The 23,237-nt window shown below is 44.8% G+C and overlaps 1 protein-coding gene across 1 annotated transcript in view; it reads right to left on the bottom strand.

Moving 5' to 3' along the window:
* Positions 1-3,571: 3,571 nt before the first annotated feature.
* Positions 3,572-23,237, bottom strand: part of LOC123741710 (phospholipid phosphatase 3) — a 32,455-nt gene continuing 12,789 nt past the window's right edge. Inside the window, exons 2-6 of the mRNA XM_045715412.2 lie at positions 9,464-9,621; positions 8,898-9,184; positions 8,381-8,438; positions 6,315-6,491; positions 3,572-5,273 (exon numbers count right to left, since the gene is read on the bottom strand). Coding sequence (XP_045571368.1) covers positions 5,172-5,273; positions 6,315-6,491; positions 8,381-8,438; positions 8,898-9,184; positions 9,464-9,621 — 782 coding nt within the window. The 3' untranslated portion in view covers positions 3,572-5,171. The remainder of the gene's footprint in view (positions 5,274-6,314; positions 6,492-8,380; positions 8,439-8,897; positions 9,185-9,463; positions 9,622-23,237) is intronic.

Genomic DNA, 23,237 nt, shown 5'->3' with positions numbered 1-23,237 from the left:
TGTGAGGCTCTGTGGACTGACCCTGACCCTGGGACCCAGATGGTTGGTTTGTCTCTCCTCCCTCGTCCCTGACACCTCACTATTCCTTACCATGCTTTCACTCTCCAGCCCTTGTTTTCACATTCCAATCTGTCCTTAACGACCCACAATGCCTGGCGTATTGTATATAAACACAAGCATGCATGCACTTGAGTATGTAAACACAAACACACACCCACAGGCATGCACACACACACACACACACACACACACACACACACACACACACACACACACACACACACACACACACACACACACACACACACACACACACACACACACACACACACACACACACACACACACACACCCACCCACCAGGCATGTAGTCTCATCCTTCAGACCGTACAGTATAAACCTGTTGCTTGATATCTCTATCAACATGGTGTCTTGTCTCTGTACTGCAGATAACATTGTTTTTTAGCTCCATGTTTTGTCATAGTCCAACACATTCCTTAGGAACCTTTAGACCTTCTTACCTGTCAGACTAATCTAGCTGTTTATGTTCATGTGTGTACTGAGGGGTCAAAGTGGCCCCGATAACCTTGACATAGATAGTGGTAGCACTTGATAGCATACCACCCTCAGGGTAATGTACCCGGCAACGTTCTGTTTCACACCGTCAGACACTGTAAAATAACATCCACACATTGAGCAGCCATATACATCCGACATAATGACTTCCAGGTAGGTAAATAGGGGCCTGTGGTGTTATTCACCGTCCTCAGTGTGAGGCTGTGTTTATTAGACATCCCAGGCCCCAAGGGCCACAACTGCTGCCATGCAACAATATTTTAAAAAGAGATTATTTACATATCAAATACTGAAATGCTAGATAAAGGTTACAATCCTTCTTAAGTTTAAAGGCTTGGCAGCGAACAGGAAAGGCAATAATATAGTCCGTCTTTCCTGCTGCATACTTTAGTATTGTTTGGGCTGGCACAGCAGCCATGTCCAAAAATGTGTTTTGAGAAGCTGCTAAATTGATTATGTTGAGATTGGATATTTTTTACCAGTCTGTCTCACGCACAAATGAAACATTCAACGGTGGGATCTAAATATGCAAACAAACTGCAACTTCCCTCATCAATATTCAACGATTACAAAAGCTCCCCCTCCACCCCGCCTTGGGTCCATCCTTGCCAAAACGGCTATCCTGGAGGCGGTGTGGCCGTGCCCAAATGCCCACGCTATGATACTATCCCCATCAGATATATCCTAGTTATACAGGTGTGGACTCTGAGGCACGTGGTCGTCCAGTGGGTTGAGTACGCAGGTGGGGTGTGTGATGCTACGTGTCTGAGACTACACACACACCATCTGCAGAGTTTCCACGTCACACTAATTGCCATCGCAGACCTGACCTACGTCCCCCCGCAGGGCTCAAAAAGCTATTCCTGGCACCGTTTGGGGTGTTCTCTTCTCTTTCTGCATACCAAATGATCTGGCCTGGTGTAATCCCCTCGGTGCAGCATGATGAAGGCAGATATATCTAGTGCTGCGTTGCTGGAGCATAGAGAGAGACTAATGCCTTTCACAGGCCTGTATCAGGAGTCAGGACACAATGTACCCGCTCTGCTCTGCTCTCCAGTCTCAGGTCTTAATTGCTGCACCCAAAGCATTCCCAAACTGTCATTACTGGGATAGATGGAGTATATGGAGGAATATGCAGTCTAATGGAGCTGAGCAGCAGCAGGTCTCAACTCAAGCATACTAAAGAGCCCATTAATCCCTTCTAATTCTATCAAGAATTGAGCTGCAGAGGGATAAGAACCCCACTAAGTTCCAATCCAGAGACTGTCTGTAATGCCATGGAGACCGACCCTGGGAGAAAAGATTATATGCAAAGAATAGCTCCTCTTTCTCCACTGTTGATTCAATGTAAGCTGCTTGAAACTGTGCCATATTATGAGAAGTATTTGGCGGACTATAGAAGTTTCTTGGTCATTACATTACCAGAAAGAAGCCCTCAAAGGAAGCCTGGTGGGGGAGTTTTAAATGCCTGGGTGATGTTATCCCATCTGATAGTATGATAGGCAGACAGCAGGTATGATACAGATGTCCTCTCCACCTCCAATAGACAGGTATGCAGGTGAGCTACGTGCCCGTCTGTCTGCCTGCCAGCCTGCCTGCAGTAACAACCCATCACAGGGTTCCCTACCTCCACACCATTGATTCTGATCGCCCGCCGTAACATCCGCCCATGGAACTATTCTGTTTTTAGACCTGTATTTTATCTGAAAAACAAATGTCTTATCAAACGAATTCCCCAGCCCTAAGTATGTGGAAGAGGCAGAAAGTGTGCTTTATTTTCTTTCAGAATGGAGCATGGAGACGGTAATGTGTTTTACAGGCTGAGATTAGGGCTCAATCAGCCTCATCTAAATGACCACAGGCCGGCTGGGGCTACTGTTGTATGTGTATACTAAACTACAGCCACAACTCACACAGTGGAGAGGGCTGGAACTAGTGAGACCTTTCAGATAGACAGGACACACGCCTCAGTTAGTCTGGCCTCTCTGCTCTATGGACTGGAGGGAGAATCGGCCTCCTCTTGTCAATCCCATTCTTTTGAACAAGGTCAAAGGGTCACCAAGGAAGACATCCACGGAGCAATCAAGATGTCATGTTTGAGAGTCTGTGTTGTAAGCTTAGTAGAGCACCTACTCTTCTCTCCTGCTCACCCAAAAAGAAAACACACACACCCACACACAATGATGACCTAGACAAAAACAGATAGACAACATCTTCACAAGCGCAGGCATTTACAGTGCTAAGGAATTAAATGTGTCTCTTAGTAACAGTATTGACACAAAACAGGCCTGACAACCACCGTCACATTCCTTCCCAGCCCGAAGCCCCACACCCAAATCCCTCCTCCCTCTCTCCCCCGTCACCCCTTCCCCACTGCCAACTGCTCCATTACTCCTTCATTACTGAACCCCAGCTTCTCCCTTCATCCCGTTCTCCCGCTGCATGCCAGCCCTCCCCTTTCCTCACCTCCATACACACCCATTACTGCAGCCTTCCCTTTCTCTCACTCTGATCTCAGCTGCCTTTTATTCTCCTCACTCAGCCAGGAAGTGGATTGGAAAAGAAAGATAATAAATAAAAAGGCCTCCACCTCCCCAGCCCACTATCTAGCCAGGCATCGCCATGGCAGCATGATCCCCAAAAAGCCCAGCACGCTCTGCTGCACTCCAAAAGGATTGAAAGAGAGAGGGATGTAGAGAAGGGAGGGAGAAAGAGGTGGTGGAGGGAGAAAGTAAGTGTGTTCTTTCCCAGTCAGAAACTAGAGGTGAAGTCACTTGTGACTTTAGAATTCAATATTTCTTGTTGCTCTCGGTTTCACCTCTAACTTCTCCTGAACTAAGCTTGAACTTACTTACTGGTCATGTGTGTGTGACGAACAACTGATTCTTTACTCTGTTGAGCATATAAACAGTCAGATGACAAACATTGTCTCTGTGTAGAAAGAAAAAAAGTGTGTGAGACATTTTAAGGAATATCAGTGGACAATAGGAGGTCAAAAGATTCAACATTCATTTTATTGGTTTGGTTTTTTGAGTACAGTGGTTATTTTCAGCCATTCTGGCATTCACAGAGAAAACAAAAAACACAAAACTGGAAACAAGAAATAGCTTTCTGATAATAGCTCTGGCTCAGTCTAGTCGTTATGACAATAACAACAACTCTGTGTACCTGATCAACAACACAGACACATAACACATAAACGTGAAAAAAAACGGTCCAAAAATGGCACTAATAATACTTTTGAAATTCTGTGTGGTTTATAAAAAGGACATATCTATTTACATTCAATTTGAATAATTATAATTTGGGAAAAAACTAAAACATATACCGTATGAGAGTGACATATTAAGAGAAATAAAACACTGATTATTCAAACTTGAGATAAAATATATATAATATAAATTATACTATCAGAGTAGGTTCCATTATGTAGTTCAAGTGCTATTAATAGGAATATACAGGGGACCTCTGCCATAGGCAACACGAGGCAGCCATTTTGGCTCCCCTGTGAGAGTGGCATAACTCAAGGTGCAGCTCAGAGGTCAGAGTAATAGGTCAAATGTTACAGGGTTCAGTCATAGCTCCGCCTCTGAGACACAGTAATAAGTGGTTAGTACAGAGTACAGACATGGAGTGAAGGGGAGGGGACGTAACCTGGGCAAAGCAGATTTCCACCCTATCACTCCTGGGTAACTGAAGTTAAGATAAGATACTTGGTTTAATACAAAGTGTTCTCTTTTGTCTTTGTCCATGACATCCTCTACTAGTTGCTGTGTAGTTAGAGGGTGAAGGATGGAGAGGGTACTGGTAAAGAGGGCACACGAGGCCAGTGCTTGTTCCTTATTGGTTGAGAGGGTTTGTCACCCCATGCAGCGCTGTTGTTCCATGTAGAGGTCTGAAATAACAGTTCAGTTCTGACTGTCTCCTTTCACACAATGAGACATCAACAGAATTATAGTCAGGGGACGTCAAGCTGAAGAAGTGGAGTCCAGCTGATGATGTCATCATCCAGGCTGGTCAGAGGATGACCAACGAAGTGACGACCAATGAAGATAATTTAGAGACACTGACTGACCGTGTGTTTGTGAGAGCTAACCTAATGCACTGCCCACTAACCACCATCACATATAAAACATATTCTACTTAGAACAGGAAAAAAATCATTATCATTAGCAGCTTCATCTACGACTCTCATTTGAAAAATAGAAACATTTGTCATTTTTCATATACAAAAATATCTGTAAAATTACTATGCATATCTCCATGTGGACGGGTTGTACTCTACAGTGATTTGGTGTGTGTGTGTGGTGTGTGTTAGATAGTAGTGGGTGTTAGTGAGAGAGGTGGCACTGCGTGTGCATGCGTGTCTTGACGTATTCATCAGAGCATGTGTGTACTTGCTAGAACGCTCTTTACCTGCTCTACCTCTTATCTCATCCCCCTTCCCTTTCACACACCTTCTCTCCCTCCCTGTCCCTCCATGTGCTGCTCACCTCTGCTATCTGACTGTCTCTCCCTCTCTCTCTCTTTCTGTCTTTTCTCCCATCCCCCATCTGTCCAGGTAGGTGAGGAGGGGTGTGTTGGGGCAGGTGGTGCTAGCAGACGGTCTGTTGGCTGGACAGGGGGCTCTCCAGAGACATGCTGGTGGGAGACAGGTCTGGACGGTTGTTCTTAAACATGGAGGAAATATAGAAGGCCTGGAGAGAGACACAGATATAACACTTTCCGTCAAACACAGATACATAGAGATGGAACACTTTCCGTCAAACACAGATACATAGAGATGGAACACTTTCCGTCAAACACAGATACATAGAGATGGAACACTTTCCGTCAAACACAGATACATAGAGATGGAACACTGTCCGTCAAACACAGATACATAGAGATGGAACACTGTCCGTCAAACACAGATACATAGAGATGGAACACTGTCCGTGAAACACAGATACATGGAGATGGAACACTGTCCGTCAAACACAGATACATGGAGATGGAACACTGTCCGCCAAACACAGATACATAGAGATGGAACACTGTCCGTCAAACACAGAAACATAGAGATGGAACACTGTCCGTCAAACACAGATACATGGAGATGGAACACTGTCCGTCAAACACAGAAACATAGAGATGGAACACTGTCCGTCAAACACAGATACATGGAGATGGAACACTGTCCGTCAAACACAGATACATGGAGATGGAACACTGTCCGTCAAACACAGATACATAGAGATGGAACACTGTCCGTCAAACACATATACATAGAGATGGAACACTATCTGTCAAACACAGATACATAGAGATGGAACACTATCCGTCAAACACACAAAGACAACCAAGAGAATCCGTCAAACATAAGACAGATATCCCAACCGCCAGAGAGACTGGTTATACTGCTCAGCCTGACCCAGATGAGATCCCACCATATAGGGACTGAATGAGACAAATACAGATTGTATAGGCAGATAGAGAAATACAGATTGTATAGTCAGATAGATAAATACAGATTATATAGTCAGATAGATAAATACAGATTATATAGTCAGATAGATAAATACAGATTGTACAGGCAGATGGATAGGACATGTGATGCCCTGTCATTGTTTAGGCAGGCATGGTTGACATTATTTCATCCTGTAAGCCTGACTGACATAGGAGATCATACATCAACAGATTTGTTCCCAATCCCACAGCTCCATAGAGCCAGAGGGAGGGGAGAGACAGACACTTACCACCCAGTAGGCGGTGAGGCCTCCCTGGATGAAGCCGGTGATCACGTCGGTGGGGTGGTGGCGGTAGTCGGAGATGCGGCTCAGCCCGGTGTACACGGCTATCATCACCAGCAGGAACTGCAGCAGCGGGCGCAGCAGACGAGCCCCTCGCCATGACAACCGCGCCTGCAGGTAGAACTGGAGAAGGAGAGCAGCGTCACATGATCAGAGCCTTCAAATATGAGAAGTGTGTGTGTGTGTGTGTGTGTGTGTGTGTGTGTGTGTGTGTGTGTGTGTGTGTGTGTGTGTGTGTGTGTGTGTGTGTGTGTGTGTGTGTGTGTGTGTGTGCAGGCACTCTCATGCATTTTTGCATGCGTCTGTGTGTGCATAAACTGCAACGTAGTTGGTTCTTTCCACAGTGATCTGGTCACATGGTACATTAAACAGAGTTATCTAGAAAAAAGAAACGCACACCTATAAAGGCGAGGTGCTGGCTAGCGGAGTAGAACACTAGAAAATAAAGGAAAGCCGCACACTCTAAGAGCTCAGATGCAAAAATGTAATAACCAACGTTTCGACAGCGAAGCTGTCTTCATCAGGGTACATTAAACAGAGTTAACACACACACGTCTAGAGGGGGAGGAAGAGGACCTGGCATTAGTCCATCCACACTGGGCTCAGCACCCTAATAAACCTGTCCTCCATCTCATCTTGCCCTCCAGGCCCCATCATTACTACAGTAGAGGAGGAGTGTCAGTCAGGGACCAGACAGAGACTGACTGGGGGGTCAGGGGTTAACTGTAGAGATGCATGGTGCTGTTTCTGAGGTGACTGCTGCCTGGGCCTGTCACTGGAACATGTGGAACGTATTCCTCCGGAGGGGAGGGGAGCTGGTTAGGGGGGTTGTATCACTCTGACTGGAAGCAGGTGTCAGTCTTCTTGCCCTCCAACCCCAGCAGCTGGCCCAGGGCCCTGGCTGCATGTCGCTGCAGGTCCCATGGATTCTAAAGGATACAGTCAGTCTGCAGTAGTAGTACTAGCTATACGCTAGGAAGCCACAGACGGGATGGAGGGAAGATAGAGAGGGAGAAGAGGAGACAGAATGAAGAATGAGGCCCCCTGTTTTTCTCAGGCCTCTCAACTGCTCTCAATGCCTCACTCTCTTTCTCTCCCTCTTTCTCTCTGCTCCTTTCTGATAAGTGGGGGTGAGGAGGGGAGGGGTGAGGAGGGGAGGACCTGAGAAATCTATTAACAATGTTTTTGAATGGTGAATCCTCTCCTTTTATCAGATTGAAATTTAATGAGTTTCATATATATTTCCCGTAAATAGTTTTGCGATTATTCCAGTCATATTCCGGACCATTGGAGACTTAATGAAGTGGAGGAATTCCATTTAGAATGTGAATGAATACATTATGGGAACAAATGCTTGAGCCATGATGGGCTTTTGTCTTCCTCTGTCATTTCTCACCCCACAATGTGTTCCTCACCAATGGTCCAGTAGAGAGAGAGAGAGAGAGAGAGAGAGAGAGAGAGAGAGAGAGAGAGAGAGAGAGAGAGATGGGGAGTGGGGTTCTCTTGTTGAAAGAAGCCTGTCGATCTCCCAGCAGCCCCCCCCCCCCAAACCCCAAACAAGGAGTGCTCTGTCTGCTCTCCATCTCTCCCTCTGTTCATGTTCCCTGTGGAAAACTTCCTCCCTCTCCCTTTTCATTTCAGGCAGGACGGCTTTTGAAAAGTTGACTTTCTCAGAGTTTGCATGTACAATGTGTGTATGTGAGTGTGTTTGAATATCTGAGTGTTTGTGAGTGTGAGTGTGAGTGCACTCCATCTCTACAGGGACAAAGTGTCCAATATTTTCTTTCATAATTACAGTGAAAGTTAAAACTGTCAAAGATCATTCTTTCCTTCCTTCAACTAATCTGTAGTAAGCCCAGCTAAAGCAGGTGACTTCAAGTGTATAAACGTTACTTGGCAGGTGTGCTGTTCTTTGTCGCCACAGGCACGTGCAAGTGTGTGTGTGTGTGTGTGTGTGTGTGTGTGTGTGTGTGTGTGTGTGTGTGTGTGCTCCAATTGCCAGTGACCCTTACCGCCAGGTAGAGCATGGTGTACATGGCAAAAGAGGAATGGCCAGAGAAAAAGGACTTCCTGAAAGATAAAGGGATAACAGGGATGTCAATCATTAACCCAGTTATCTAGTGTCAATACTGCTCCATCTCAATCTATGGTAATAAACATTCATACCAATAGTTTCTCACAAAGACAGACTTTCACTTTGACTAGACTAGCGGCGTTTGGGTCTATTCTATCTCAATTCCAGTCAGTGCATGACTTTTCAGGATTGCATAACAATGGAAAAACCTCATGTCCAATCCAACTGACAGGAAGTGAGCTCGAATTGAGCCCAACTCTGATACACTGAAGCTTGATTCACATTACAGGACCAACCACAACTGCACTGTGCTAGTTCTGATATGTATTTTCACATTGTCCTTTCCAGCACGGTTCCAGCCACTATGGTGGGTGTGTAACCAGGCCAGCTCAGTTTGGCCAGGCCTGGCTTGGCCCTATAGTGTGAATAGGGAAGGCGTCTCTCTCGGTACTGACCTGGCCTCCTCCACCATCTTGTGTTCGGGCTGCCTGCAGGTGACCTGGGCCACGTAGGAGCCGGGGACGCAGTTGAGCGAGGCGTATGTCACGTTGCACACCGACAGGAAGTTAGGTCGCAGGCGCCCCACGCTCAGCTTGGCCATGTTGGTCAATGATTGGCCCACACAGCAGCCGAACAGGAAGCTGCCCAGCTCCTTGTAGAGGCAGGACACGTAGCGGTTGCGCACGAAGGCCCGCGATTGCACCTCATGGAATCGAACCCGGTAACACTCGCCCAGCGCAATCTGGCCGGGGAAGAAGAGGAGGAGCAAGAGTTAGAATCAGTCCTCTTCGTAAAAAAGCTGAGCTAGATACCGGTAAAGAAACGACGCAACACTTTCACAGCGTATTGTTAAAAAAATGGGGTTTTCAATGACCTGACTAAATAAAGGCTAAATATTGAATGGCTCATAAATACATCTACTTCCAGGTGAACCTCTTGTCTGCTTACAGTGAGTGTGTAAGTGTCATGTGTATATACTCAGTAAGATCCTACAGTGTAAGTGGTGTGTTGTGTGCCTCACCGTGAGGCCAGTGATGACGATGCCCCCAGCGATGAGCAGTGCGTCAGGGATGGCCTCTCTCTCCAGGTAGGGGTAGGTGATGCTCTGGTCCCCACAGAAGAAACCCCTCTGGTATGGAGTCACCGCCTTCAGCTCACACGCAAAGAACGGGATGGAGGCTGGAGAGACAGAGAGAGAGAGGGGGGTTTAGACACAGTTATGAGAGAGATGAAGAGACAGAATAGGAAGAGGTAAAGAGAGGAAAAGATATGAGGAGTGTGTGTGTGTGTGTGTGTGTGTGTGTGTGCGTGCGTGCGTGTGTATGTGTGTGTGTATGAGAAAAGAGTAAGAGTGACGCATCGCACAGCGAGCCAAGACAAAGAGGTGTCATTGATCCTTGATCCTGTTTTATATGAGAAGGGTTTAGGAGACAGGATATAGGCCTGGGTGCAATCTGAGGAGGGGGCGGGTCTTAGGTCTGTCAGTCATCCACTGACTGGATTCAAGATCTCCCAAAGTATCTGGCATTCCTTACATACTGGAGCTCCACCAGAGAGGCTGGAGGAGGGGGAGACAAGAGAGAGAGAGAGACAGAGATGACAGTGCAGAATGAAGGATTATTCAGGACGAAAGGAGAACAGAGGAGACTGAGAGAGTCTATTACACAGAAAATGACAAAGTGGTGAAAGCCAAAGGGTTTTACAGTAAACTAATAGCCAGGCTACAGTATAGACTACACCGTGACTGCAGAGACCTCCAATAGAAAGGGAATAGAGTAGTCTTTTGTGTCCAATAATAAGGGAATAGAAATAGTGTAGTGTGGCACAGAGACGCACAAGGAGCGTACAACATTAACCATTAACTACCACTGTATTGGCAGAATATTTATTAAATCAATGTAGTAACTCATTACCTTCTTATTTTAAGGTTTGTTAATACTGTATCAAGTTAATTTCCTGGTTGGCTAACCAATTAAAAGTTTGTGTGTAAGGAAGGCGTAAAGGAGGGTGGTCAAGGTCTGGCTTTCTTAAGCAAACAAACCTCGCTGCAGCCTGCCCTGCTGCTGGTGAAAGTTCATTGGGTAAAGATTGTGCAACCTCGTTATGATACTGGCACCAGTCACACAGCAGGGAGGATGAAATCAAATCCAAGGCTAGATCTGAAATTAAATCTACACCACTATACTCACTCTGAACTTCCAAGCTACCCTTCTAGTTCCTCTCTCTGCTCCCCACAGCCCCTCTAGCCCATCATGTAGTCCCCTATCCCATGCCCCCATAGCCCTCTCCCCCATGGAACAGGGAGAGCATGGGACTAATGATTAACCTCTCCCTCACTATTGAGCCTGGAACTGGAACGGGCCCAGGCAAACACTGCTGCAGCCAGGAAATCTCAGAGAGACTACGTGACAGGAGGAGAGGACAACTCACAGGCCATTAGAGACTGTAGATCAACAGTAGCAGACGGGAATAGGACATGGCTCACTGACCTTCAGTGTGACTTTCAACAGGTTTCAGTCTACCTGCACTATATAACCATGAATACTCTGCAGATATATCTCACCCACAGTACCAGTCAGTCAATCATAAATACTACCAAAACAGATCCATACAGCCACCCTTTCACCCCAAGACATACAGTTAAGAACCTACACACGTCAATGTACCTAAGGGCCAATACAACTTAGGAATGAAAACGAGGAAGTAGTGTAGCGTCATTGGCTTATAAGCAGGGTAAAGTTACTGTAGTATACAGCAAATGTCTGCTTGTGACCTTTGCTAATACTGGAAGTATGTGTTTGTCAGAGAGAAAGACCAAACACAGATAACGACATATCCTCTGGTTAAGAGAAGGCACAGGAGGGACAGAAAGAGGGAGGGAGGGAGGGAGGGAGGGAGGGAGGGAGGGAGGGAGGGAGGGAGGGAGGGAGGGAGGGAGGGAGGGAGGGAGGGAGGGAGGGAGGGAGGGGGAGGGAGGGGGAAACACGATGCAGGCAGATAGTAGAGGCTCTGACGACAGCAGAGAGAGAGAAGAGCTAGACGGAGGGGAGAAAGAGAGAAGAGATAGACGGAGGGGAGAGATAGACGGAGGGGAGAGAGAGAAGAGATACAGAAGGGGAGAGAGAGAGAGAGATAGACAGAGGAGAGAGAGAAGAGAGATGGAGGGGGGAGAGAGAGAGAGAAGATAGATGAGAGGAGAGAGCGAGAGAAGAGATGACAGAAGGGAGAGAGCAAGAGAAGAGATGACGGAGGGGAGAGAAAGAAGAGAGAGGAAAGACAGGGGAGAGAGAAAGAGAAGAGAGCGATAGAGCAAACATCTCACCTGACCCTGATCTCTGCCTGATCTACTTCTCCTGCCAGAATCACATGCTCCTCATTTCAGATGCATTTAGACCACACACACACATACACACACACTGTACAAACACGTGCATGATATACACACACGGCACATACATAAACACACCATGGCGTGCGACTCCAAGCTGCAGCCCTCTACAGAGCCTCTGACATCACGCAAGGGCCTAACTCCAGACCACCGTAGAAAAGCCAGATCTCTCCCAGAGAAGTGAGAGAGAGTGGCTGTCTGGAGTTGGTAAGGACCCAATACCATGACTCAGTACAAAGACAGAGATGAAGGTAAAGATGTTGTATATGCATCAGGAGGCCTTACTTAGGTACTTAAAGGGGTAGACGAGGATTTTGGCAATGAGGCCCTTTATCTACTTTCCCAGAGACAGATGAACTTGTGGATATAGTTTGTGTGTATCTGCATGCAGTTTGAAGGAAGTTGTTAACTAGCGTTAGCAGCTTGTCAAACTACCTCTAAGTTCCTTCATACTGGACACAGATACATACAAATGGAATCCATGAGTTCCTTCCACTCTGGGGAAGTAGATAACGGCCTCTATCCCTTTAAGTGTCTTTGAAGGCCTTCCAGCTTCCTTTGATGAACTGCCCCCCCCCCCCCCCCGGGTTCAGTCAGGTGAATCTAATAAAGACATGATTACTGTGGTCTAATCAGGTTAAATACTCTGGAGGAGGAGAATCGTCTAAGAAATGTGTTTACTGAATAGACTGTGGGTCACAGATGATATGGGTTGATGATATGGGTTGGCCTGGCTAGAAACCCTGATTTTGTGATTGAAATAATGCCCAGCCTGTATTCAAGAGTATGCTGTCAACCAATGACAGGCACAACACAAAAACCTCAGATGTAAAATAGGGTCAATGCTACAACATTTGTGAGATTATTATAATTTTTTTGATAATTCATGTTAATGCTTCGAAAATTAGTTTTTAAATTAAAAACTTATTTTCAAGAAAGCATAGAATAGTTTGAGCTTTAAAATTATATCAAACTCAACTGTTTCTATTTTTCAGTGATGAAGACATGAATGTCTCATGGTCGTGTGGGGTATGAAAAATGGGTCTACTTTGAGAACCTCCATCTCCTGAATGTTTTGGCATTCAGGTCCAAAAAAGTCCCTTTCTGACCACTTCCAACATGGGCAAACATGTATGAAAGGTTTGGTTCAAATCAAAAGGGGAGCAGCCAGAAAGGGACTGAAATCATATGGACCGGCCCAGAAGAAAGCTGTGGTTCTCTTGACTCAAGCACACACTGACAAGGTCAGGGGCTGAAACCCTGTGTAGGTTTTATAGCTTTACTCTGAAAACACATGTCATGGTGGTGTCTACGCTTGGGCCATCCACCACAATAGGCTACTTCTTTACCACAATTATCTCTCTCTCTCTCTCTCTCTGTATCTGGGCCAGAGTTACGGTTATAATCAATGTTATTCTGGTTTGTCAGTCTGCTAATGGACAGTGTCTCCATTACTGCCATAATAAAAGTGTGGGGCTGGCTGGTTGAGCTGTTATCGCTGGATCCTCTAGTGTGTTTCTCACAGTAATGGGAGCCATCAACCACCGCGACCCTGTCAATGATGTATTGACCGCTCTGTAAATATGTGTGTGTTGTCACTTCCACATTTGTGTGTTAAAGTCCATAAACAGCACATTAGAGCTGCTGCCTATATACATAGACTTGAAATCACCGGCCACTTTAATAAATGGAACACTAGTCACTTTAATAATGTTTATATATGTTGCATTACTCATCTCATTGATATATACTGCATTCTATTGTACTGTATCTTAGTCTATGCCGCTCTGAAATTGCTAGTCCATATATTTATATATTCTTAATTCCATTCCTTTACATAGATTTGTGTGTATTGAAATCGTTAGATATTACTTGGTAGATATTACTGCACTGTCGGAGCAAGAAGCACAAGCATTTCACTACACCCGCAATATCATCTGCTAAACATGTGTATGTGACCAATAAAATTTGATTTGATTTGACAGCCTGGGCTCACATGGCCGGGACCCAACAACGCTCGCTTACAGAGCTCCTCAAAATGCTACTCTCAAACAACACAGTCCACAAAAAAGAGGCCGCCAGTTTGCCACATACCAACCTCAATCCACAAAACACATCTTATACAAACTTCCCAAACACACACCACTGTGAAACCATGGAGAACACACAGAACACATATGTGATATGTTTTGCAGCAGAACACACACTGTCATTCGAGCCTGCACCTAGCCTATACAACTTCAGAGGTCTGAGAGGTCTCAGCCAGTCCCAGTACAGTTCCAGTCTTTACACTGGGGAATACACCGGCTCTAAACGCTTTCACAAGAAGACGCAAAAGACACTCCAGAGCCCCTCACCTCATCTGTCAGGCAGCTGTGAGCAAACCGCTGCACCTGGCCAAGAGCAGCCTCAGAGGACACAGCAGCAGAGCAGAGTGGAGCAGAGAGAGAGGGGGGGAGAGAGAGAAACAGAGAGGAGAGAGAAAAACACAAACACAGACCCACACACACGGGCCAAATGTGCTGTTGGACAGAGTTCTCAAAGTGGGAATGCTTTCAAATAGTCAAAGGGAGAGAGCGAGAGAGGGAGGAGAAACAGGAAGAGAGAGAGGGCGAGGGAATGAGAGGAGAGGGGATATGTGCCTCACTCTTAAGAAACTCTTCTGGTTCTAATTTACACTTCTATGACCACAGCCCAGAATGAGCTCACTGTGAGGAGAGAACAACAACACAGAGGAAAAACAGAACAGCCATGGAGAAAGAGAATAAAGACAGAAAGAGAGAGAGAGAGAGAGAGAGAGAGAGAGAGAGAGAGCAGGAGGGTGGAGGAGGGGGCAGATGTTACATGTTAGTTATTATGTGTGTTATTTATGGGGATGCTTTGAGGGCATATTGCTCATAATGTGTACCAGTCAATAAAACAGTGTCAAACTCAAAAGACTGGAAAACATGGTTAGAGGGGGTACGGAAAATTGACAAACAGAGAAAGGGAGAGAGAGGGGGATGGATAAGGGGTTGGGGGGCTCTAGAGAGGGAGAGAGAGATTGAGAATTGAGAGATGTGGTGAAGTGTTTCACAGACGGAGACGATTAGCGGTGGTTCTGGAATGTCAGGGTCAGAGAACTGGGCTCTGTTGGGACCTGCTCTGTAAACAGGACCTCGCCTCGTCCAGCAGAATACCCCCAGAACACACACACACACACACACACACACACACACACACACACACACACACACACACACACACACACACACACACACACACACACACACACACACACACACACACACACACACACACACACACACACACACACACAAACCCCACTTGCACACACAAACAACCCACAAAACACCACATGGACTAACACGCAACCAAACAAGCCACATAAAACCCCAAACTACCCACAAAAAACTCAACCAACCATAGCTAACCAAATAAACCACCCTGGGAAACAAAAGAAACCACAGCAAACTAAACAACCCATAGACAGGCACTGAACAAACACACAGACAGACCCAAACTAACAGCTTCACTAAACAGTACTAGTATATTATTAACACATGAATATCAATACTAGACTGTAACATAGCCTACTACTCAACAAGGCATCAACCAACATTTTAGGTGACAGTCACTATATAGGATACCATGGGTGCTGAGTGACCAGTGACCACTGGATCTCTTAAGGGGTGACCCCAACCAACCACCCACTTGGCCTGCTGTCCTGGGCAGGGGAGGGGACAGTCACTGGGGCGGAGAGGAGAACCCTCCCCTACTACCCTCCAGGGGTGGTCCGTCTCTCTTCAGCCAGGCAGGCCTCTAGGGCCAGTGCCAGGGCCTCTGGTCCTCAACCTCAGGTCTAAGCTGCTTGTTTATCCAGAAGTCAATCTACTGCTACTGGTGTAGTGAATCATTACATACAGAGGTGCTGTTACTCTAACTTTAGTAAGCCCTGCTGTAATCCCTAATAATAGCATTGTAACTGCTGTAGTGAATCATTACATAGAGAGGTGCTGTTACTCTAACTTTAGTAAACCCTGCTGTAATCCCTAATATTAGCACTGTAACTGCTGTAGTGAATCATTACATAGAGAGGTGCTGTTACACTAACTTTAGTAAACCCTGCTGTAATCCCTAATAATAGCATTGTAACTGCTGTAGTGAATCATTACAACAGAGGTGCTGTTACTCTAACTTTAGTAAACCCTGCTGTAATCCCTAATATTAGCATTGTAACTGCTGTAGTGAATCATTACATAGAGAGGTGCTGTTACACTAACTTTAGTAAACCCTGCTGTAATCCCTAATAATAGCATTGTAACTGCTGTAGTGAATCATTACATAGAGAGGTGCTGTTACTCTAACTTTAGTAAACCCTGCTGTAATCCCTAATAATAGCATTGTAACTGCTGTAGTGAATCATTACATAGTAGAGGTCGACCGATTAATCGGAATGGCCGATTAATTAGGGACGATTTCACGTTATCATAACAATCGGTAATCGGTATTTCTGGCCACCGTTTTTTTTTTTTTACACCTTTATTTAACTATGCAAGTCAGATTAAGAACACATTCTTATTTTCAATGACGGCCTAGGAACGGGGGTTAACTGCCTTGTTCAGGGGGGATTCGGGGATTCGTTCTTGCAACCTTCCGGTTACTAATCCAATCCAACGCACAAGGAGCCTGCATGGCAGGCTGACTACCTGTTACGCGAGGTCAGCAAGAAGCCAAGGTAAGTTGCTAGCTAGCATTAAACTTATCTTATAAAAAACTATCAATCTTAACATAATCACTAGTTAACTACACATGGTTGATGATATTACTAGTTTATCTAACGTGTCCTGCGTTGCATATAATCGATGCAGTGCCTGTTAATTTATCATTGAATCACAGCCTACTTTGCCAAACGGGTGTTGATTTAACAAGCGCATTTGCGAAAAAAGCACTGTTGTTGCACCAATGTACCTAACCATAAACATCAATGCCTTTCTTTAATATCAATAAACAAGTATATATTTTTAAACCTGCATATTTAGTTAATATTGCCTGCTAACATGAAATTGTTTCACATCTCTAGCGTTCATTGCACGCAGAGTCAGGGTATATGCAACAGTTTGGGCCGCCTGGCTCGTTGCAAACTAATTTGCCAGAATTTTATGTAATTATGACATAACACTGACATAACATAACTCGTAAGCATTCATTCAAACAGCACTTTCGTGCGTTTTGCCAGCAGCTCTTCGCTGTGTTTCGGGCTGTTTATGACTTCAAGCCGGGTGGGTATAATTTGTGGAACGTTCCAACAGGAATCTATTCCAAAAACTTCGTAAATAACAAGGTTGCCAAAAAACAACGCATACAAAGTTGTATAGCGGCAGAATAAGATACCGGGTAGTGAGTGGTCTATTTCATTGCGTTTTTCACTCATCACGTTTATTCCGAAAAATGTCTGTCCTCATTCTGGTTGCCTATAGACAAACATTAAGAATAAGCTACGTGGTGAGTTGATGCCTATTCCGCAGCTAGTTAGCTAGATTTGTATGCGTTGCTACTTTGTATGCGTTGTTGGTTGGCAACCTTTAACTTTACGTTTTTTGGAACAGATTCCTGTTGGAACGTTCCACAAATTATACCCACCCCTTCAAGCCTGTCAACTCCCGAGATTAGGCTGGTGTAACCGATGTGAAATGGCTAGCTAGTTAGCGGGGTGCGCGCTAATAGCGTTTCAAACGTCACTCGCTCTGAGACTTGGAGTAGTTGTTCCCCTTCCTCTACATGGGTAACGCTGCTTCGAGGGTGGCTGTTGTCGATGTGTTCGTGGTTCGAGCCCAGGTAAGAGCGAGGAGAGGGACGGAAGCTATACTGTTACACTGGCAATACTAAAGTGCCTATAAGAACATCCAATAGTCAAAGGTATATGAAATACAAATCGTATAGAGAGAAATAGTCCTATAATTCCTATAATAACTACAACCTAAAATTTACCTGGGAAGATTGAAGACTCATGTTAAAAGGAACCACCAGCTTTCATATGTTCCCATGTTCTGAGCAAGGAACTTAAACCTTAGCTTTCTTACATGGCACATATTGCACTTTTACTTTCTCCTCCAACACTTTGTTTTGCATTATTTAAACCAAATTGAACATGTTTCATTATTTATTTGAGGCTAAATTGATTATATTGATGTATTATATTAAGTTAAAATAAGTGTTCATTCAGTATTGTTGTAATTATCATTATTATAAATAAATAAACAAGCAAAGAAATCGGCCGATTAATCGGTATCGGGGGGGTTTGGGCCTCCAATAATCGGTATCGGCGTTGAAAAATCATAATCGGTCGACCTCTATTACATAGAGAGGTGCTGTTACTCTAACTTTAGTAAGCCCTGCTGTAATCCCTAATAATAGCATTGTAACTGCTGTAGTGAATCATTACATACAGAGGTGCTGTTACTCTAACTTTAGTAAACCCTGCTGTAATCCCTAATAATAGCATTGTAACTGCTGTAGTGAATCATTACATACAGAGGTGCTGTTACTCTAACTTTAGTAAACCCTGCTGTAATCCCTAATAATAGCATTGTAACTGGTAGATGTGTCTACTATACAGAGCTGGACTTCTATTCCCTGAAGACTGATCTTAGACAATGTGTCCTGGCCACAACATAGTGTGTATGTGATCTCTATCTGGGTTGAGTCAGTGAGAGTCACAGAGCAGGACCAGACTTCTTTGTGTTTCACCTGACATTTAAGGACAAAGAGTCTTTGTTTAAAATAGTAGTTGGGTGTGCAACACACACACACACGGACACACACACGGACACACACCCACTATACAGGGGTGAGCCAGGTAAGCCTCAAGACAGGAGATGAAGTCATTGGCACCTGGGCTGTGATTATGACTAGTAAACCACCATCCTCCTGATTAGAGCGACTGTGTTTGTGTGTGTGTGTGTGTGTGTGTGTGTGTGTGTGTGTGTGTGTGTGGTGTGTGTCCGCCCTGTTCGAATATGTGTGTGGATGAGCACTACGGTGTCCTTTCTCCCAGCTTTTACTTGTTGGGCTGATCCAGGTGGTACAGGATGGGGGGGGACGTTGCTGTCCCCTCTCCTAAATTGTCTGGATTGTTCTAACTGGGTGCACTGCTCACTGTTTTGTCTGCCATGATGCCTACACAAAAAGACTGATCATCAAGGGACAAAGCCTGGGAAACAAAAACAGCCCAACGGCATCTCACTGACTATCTGATATCAGCAGCATCTGCTGCAGCTGGACTCACATACACACACAACCAGAATGTTATTTACTGTACACATAATCACTAACATAATCACTCCATACACGGTCTATCTGTCCATAGGCAGCAACACTATCTGTCCATAGTTCCCACGAAACAACAGAGCTAACTCAAAAAACAAGTCAGGAGGAAGAGATGAAAGACTGCAGCTAATTTCCAAGCCTCTGAACCCCCCTCCCTCCCACCCACTATCGGTAGTGCTGTCTCTAGTTTCCAGGCTGTGTAACTGTCACTGTAGCTGTCGTCAGGTCCAGACACGCTTCCCCCTAGCCTCTCTGTTCTAACCACACTCCACTGACTTCTTCCTGCAGCACTGCAGCCGTGCTCTGGAGCTAAGGGTATGTGTGGCGAGGGATGGCTGACTGAGAGTAGGGGAACATAAAGGGGCCTGCCTGCCGGTCTCGGTGGTATGTATGTAAAGGGGTTTGGTGGTCTGTGGCGTAGCGTGAAGGTAAGGGTTGTGTGGTTCAGGCTGGGTGGCTGGAGAGGCGGCTGTCTGTCTGCAGTGTGACAGTAAGGGTGGGGGGAGTGCTCTGTCTGCTTGTCTGTGGTATATGATATGTGCAGTGAGGACTGGGCTGTCAGACTGTTTGGTTTAGTGGTTTGTCTGTGGTTGGAAGAGCTTCAGACAGCCAGACAGAAGAGGGTTGGGGCTGAGGTGGATAAAGGGGGATCCGGCAGGTAAGATGTGTCAGGAGGATAGGATGATGGGGTGGATAGGGGGCCAGGCTGGAAGGGCACCAGGAGGGGGGCTGTCTGAAAGCCAACATGGAGGAGCAGGGGGTAGAAGGAGGACTCATTTGTATTGACAGAAAGGGAATGGGGGGGTTGGGGGGGAACCAGAAACTGCAAACTGACACACAATGGGACTAGACTTTACCCTTCACTCTTAACACCAATTGTATGGAAAAACTCACTTCACCAAAGGGAGAATAGGGAGAATTTGTAGCAATTTGGGTGTGGGAGATACCCCAAGCTGACCTCTGACCCCTACAGTGGATCCTTACCTACAGAGGAGATAGCCACTGCTCCCACTCCCCACCCTGCCTCACCCAGCCGGGGGCTGTTTCAGGCCAATGGGCGTGACCAACCCATTGGTGAGGCTGAATTTCTGAATTTTATTTAGTGGCTGCTATCTAGGCGGTGTAGAGAATTGTTTGTAGTTTTAAATGTAATTTCCTGCAATTCTATGCATTTTGCCATAGCTAATACCGTGTTCTTTTGCTTAAACATAATACAAAAATCAATACTGATATATTAATGTTTTGGGAATTTTCTATTCTCCATGACTGTCTACCTTTCATTTTGGTAATTGTTAGTTCTCAAAGATTACAGTACCGTAAAACTTCAATTAAAAGCAGTCTCAAATAGCCACCCGTCCCTTTTAATAGCCGGGCAGCGGCACACATTTCAGCAAATAAACGGTAGTTTCAAAGAAACGGTGGGTCTAAATGAATTGTTTACGGAGGTTACCATGAATTACCATGACTTTTTTAAGCAGTATAATGTTTGATTTGTTACATTAAATAATTCAGTAACGACTCAAAAAAATTATGGCAACTATCTTTTTTTAATCGCCATTAAGAATCTTCTAGCCATTTGCTGCTAACAGCTGAGAACTGCAAGCTAACTGGCAAGCACAAAAACAGTCAACAACTTCGACAGTACAGAACCCCCCCAAACAAAGAATCATTTAAAAAATATATTAAAAAATAAAGAAACTGGCGAAAATGCACAGTCAAAGGAGAATAATTATTGTCAAGGAAAAGGTTGGGTTTTTTTTGAGAGAGAGAGAGAGAGAGAGAGAGAGAGAGAGAGAGAGAGAGAGGGGCATACTATGATAAAATAAATGTGACAGTGTGTAAATGATAACACATTTGTGAAGGAAATTAAGAAAATGATTACAATTCTGGAACTAAATACTGGAAATAAACAATTAACTATGCAAATTAGCAAAAGCTGTGTGCAATTACAGAAATAGACACGTGACTCAAATAGAAGGCTCTCTCTAATACATTTTACGGTATATTAAAATATATAGGTCCATTGTCTTTTCTACTTACTTTATATGTGGCATTAGTCATTTAAGTTTACACTGAAATAATTTTCCCAACCAGATTATTATTATTTTTATTACACTATTTGGACCGAAAAACCACTTGCGCGGCCCCCCCCAGACGACAGAAAGAGGAAACAAACAGTTATGAGCTGAACATAACAGTATGTCAGTGGAAGGGAGGACAGTAGCAGGTGACCCTATGAGCTGAACATAACAGTATGTCAGTGGAAGGGAGGACAGTAGCAGGTGACCCTATGAGCTGAACATAACAGTATGTCAGTGGAAGGGAGGACAGTAGCAGGTGACCCTATGAGCTGAACATAACAGTATACCAGTTGAAGGGAGGACAGTAGCAGGTGACTCTATGAGCTGAACATAACAGTATGTCAGTGGAAGGGAGGACAGTAGCAGGTGACTCTATGAGCTGAACATAACAGTATACCAGTGGAAGGGAGGACAGTAGCAGGTGACCCTATGAGCTGAACATAACAGTATACCAGTGGAAGGGAGGACAGTAGCAGGTGACTCTATGAGCTGAACATAACAGTATACCAGTGGAAGGGAGGACAGTAGCAGGTGACTCTATGAGCTGAACATAACAGTATACCAGTGGAAGGGAGGACAGTAGCAGGTGACCCTATGAGCTGAACATAACAGTATACCAGTGGAAGGGAGGACAGTAGCAGGTGACTCTATGAGCTGAACATAACAGTATACCAGTGGAAGGGAGGACAGTAGCAGGTGACCCTATGAGCTGAACATAACAGTATACCAGTGGAAGGGAGGACAGTAGCAGGTGACCCTATGAGCTGAACATAACAGTATGTCAGTTGAAGGGAGGACAGTAGCAGGTGACTCTATGAGCTGAACATAACAGTATGTCAGTGGAAGGGAGGACAGTAGCAGGTGACTCTATGAGCTGAACATAACAGTATGTCAGTGGAAGGGAGGACAGTAGCAGGTGACTCTATGAGCTGAACATAACAGTATGTCAGTTGAAGGGAGGACAGTAGCAGGTGACTCTATGAGCTGAACATAACAGTATGTCAGTGGAAGGGAGGACAGTAGCAGGTGACCCTATGAGCTGAACATAACAGTATGTCAGTTGAAGGGAGGACAGTAGCAGGTGACTCTATGAGCTGAACATAACAGTATGTCAGTTGAAGGGAGGACAGTAGCAGGTGACTCTATGAGCTGAACATAACAGTATGTCAGTGGAAGGGAGGACAGTAGCAGGTGACTCTATGAGCTGAACATAACAGTATGTCAGTGGAAGGGAGGACAGTAGCAGGTGACTCTATGAGCTGAACATAACAGTATGTCAGTTGAAGGGAGGACAGTAGCAGGTGACCCATCTGTGGTTTGTGACTACTATGATTTCCCATTGTAGCCAATTCAATTGCAGTAATTCCGTTACCAATTTTCCAGTAATTCAATTACCAATTTGGTAACAGAATTACGAGTTTTAATCACTTAATAATTAATAAACTTGATATCAGTAAAAACCCTATAACTAACTGGTAGGTCTACCTTTACCTATTACTTCTGTGAACTTTCATTATCCTCACTCCTCATGAGGGAGAGAAATGTGAAAATATCTGAAAGATAATGTGTGTTTTTTATAACGGAATTACAAGGCACAAGGCAATGTTTCTTAAACTTACTGGAGGCAAATAATTTCTCCAAAACTAAATATAAGTGCTGATATTAGTTGGCAGGGATCTTTACATCAATATTGATGCATTTCTAATACCTTGTCAGACTTTTCCTGCTAGATGTTGTCTAAGACGCTTTTCCCATCTGTTTGACCACAAATCAAAGTCTTTGCTTATTCCTGATTTTTAGGATGGAAAATAATTGGAAAATGTATATATGCCTTAATTTCTCAAAAATATAGACTATTAGTTTGATTTGACATGCTCCTATGAACTTTACATGTTGGTGCTCATTGCTCCTTTTAGATGGAAATGCCCTACAGCAACTGGGTAAAGAGCAGCATCACTTTTTACTTCAGCTAATCGTTTGATCAGGTTTATTTTATT

The sequence above is a fragment of the Salmo salar genome, chromosome 03 (genome assembly GCF_965601325.2).
Source record: "Salmo salar chromosome 03, fSalSal1, whole genome shotgun sequence".
In the NCBI taxonomy this organism is placed as follows: domain Eukaryota; kingdom Metazoa; phylum Chordata; class Actinopteri; order Salmoniformes; family Salmonidae; genus Salmo; species Salmo salar.
The sequence above is the reverse complement of the archived record's forward strand: the minus strand, read 5'-3'. Positions and strand labels throughout refer to the sequence as shown.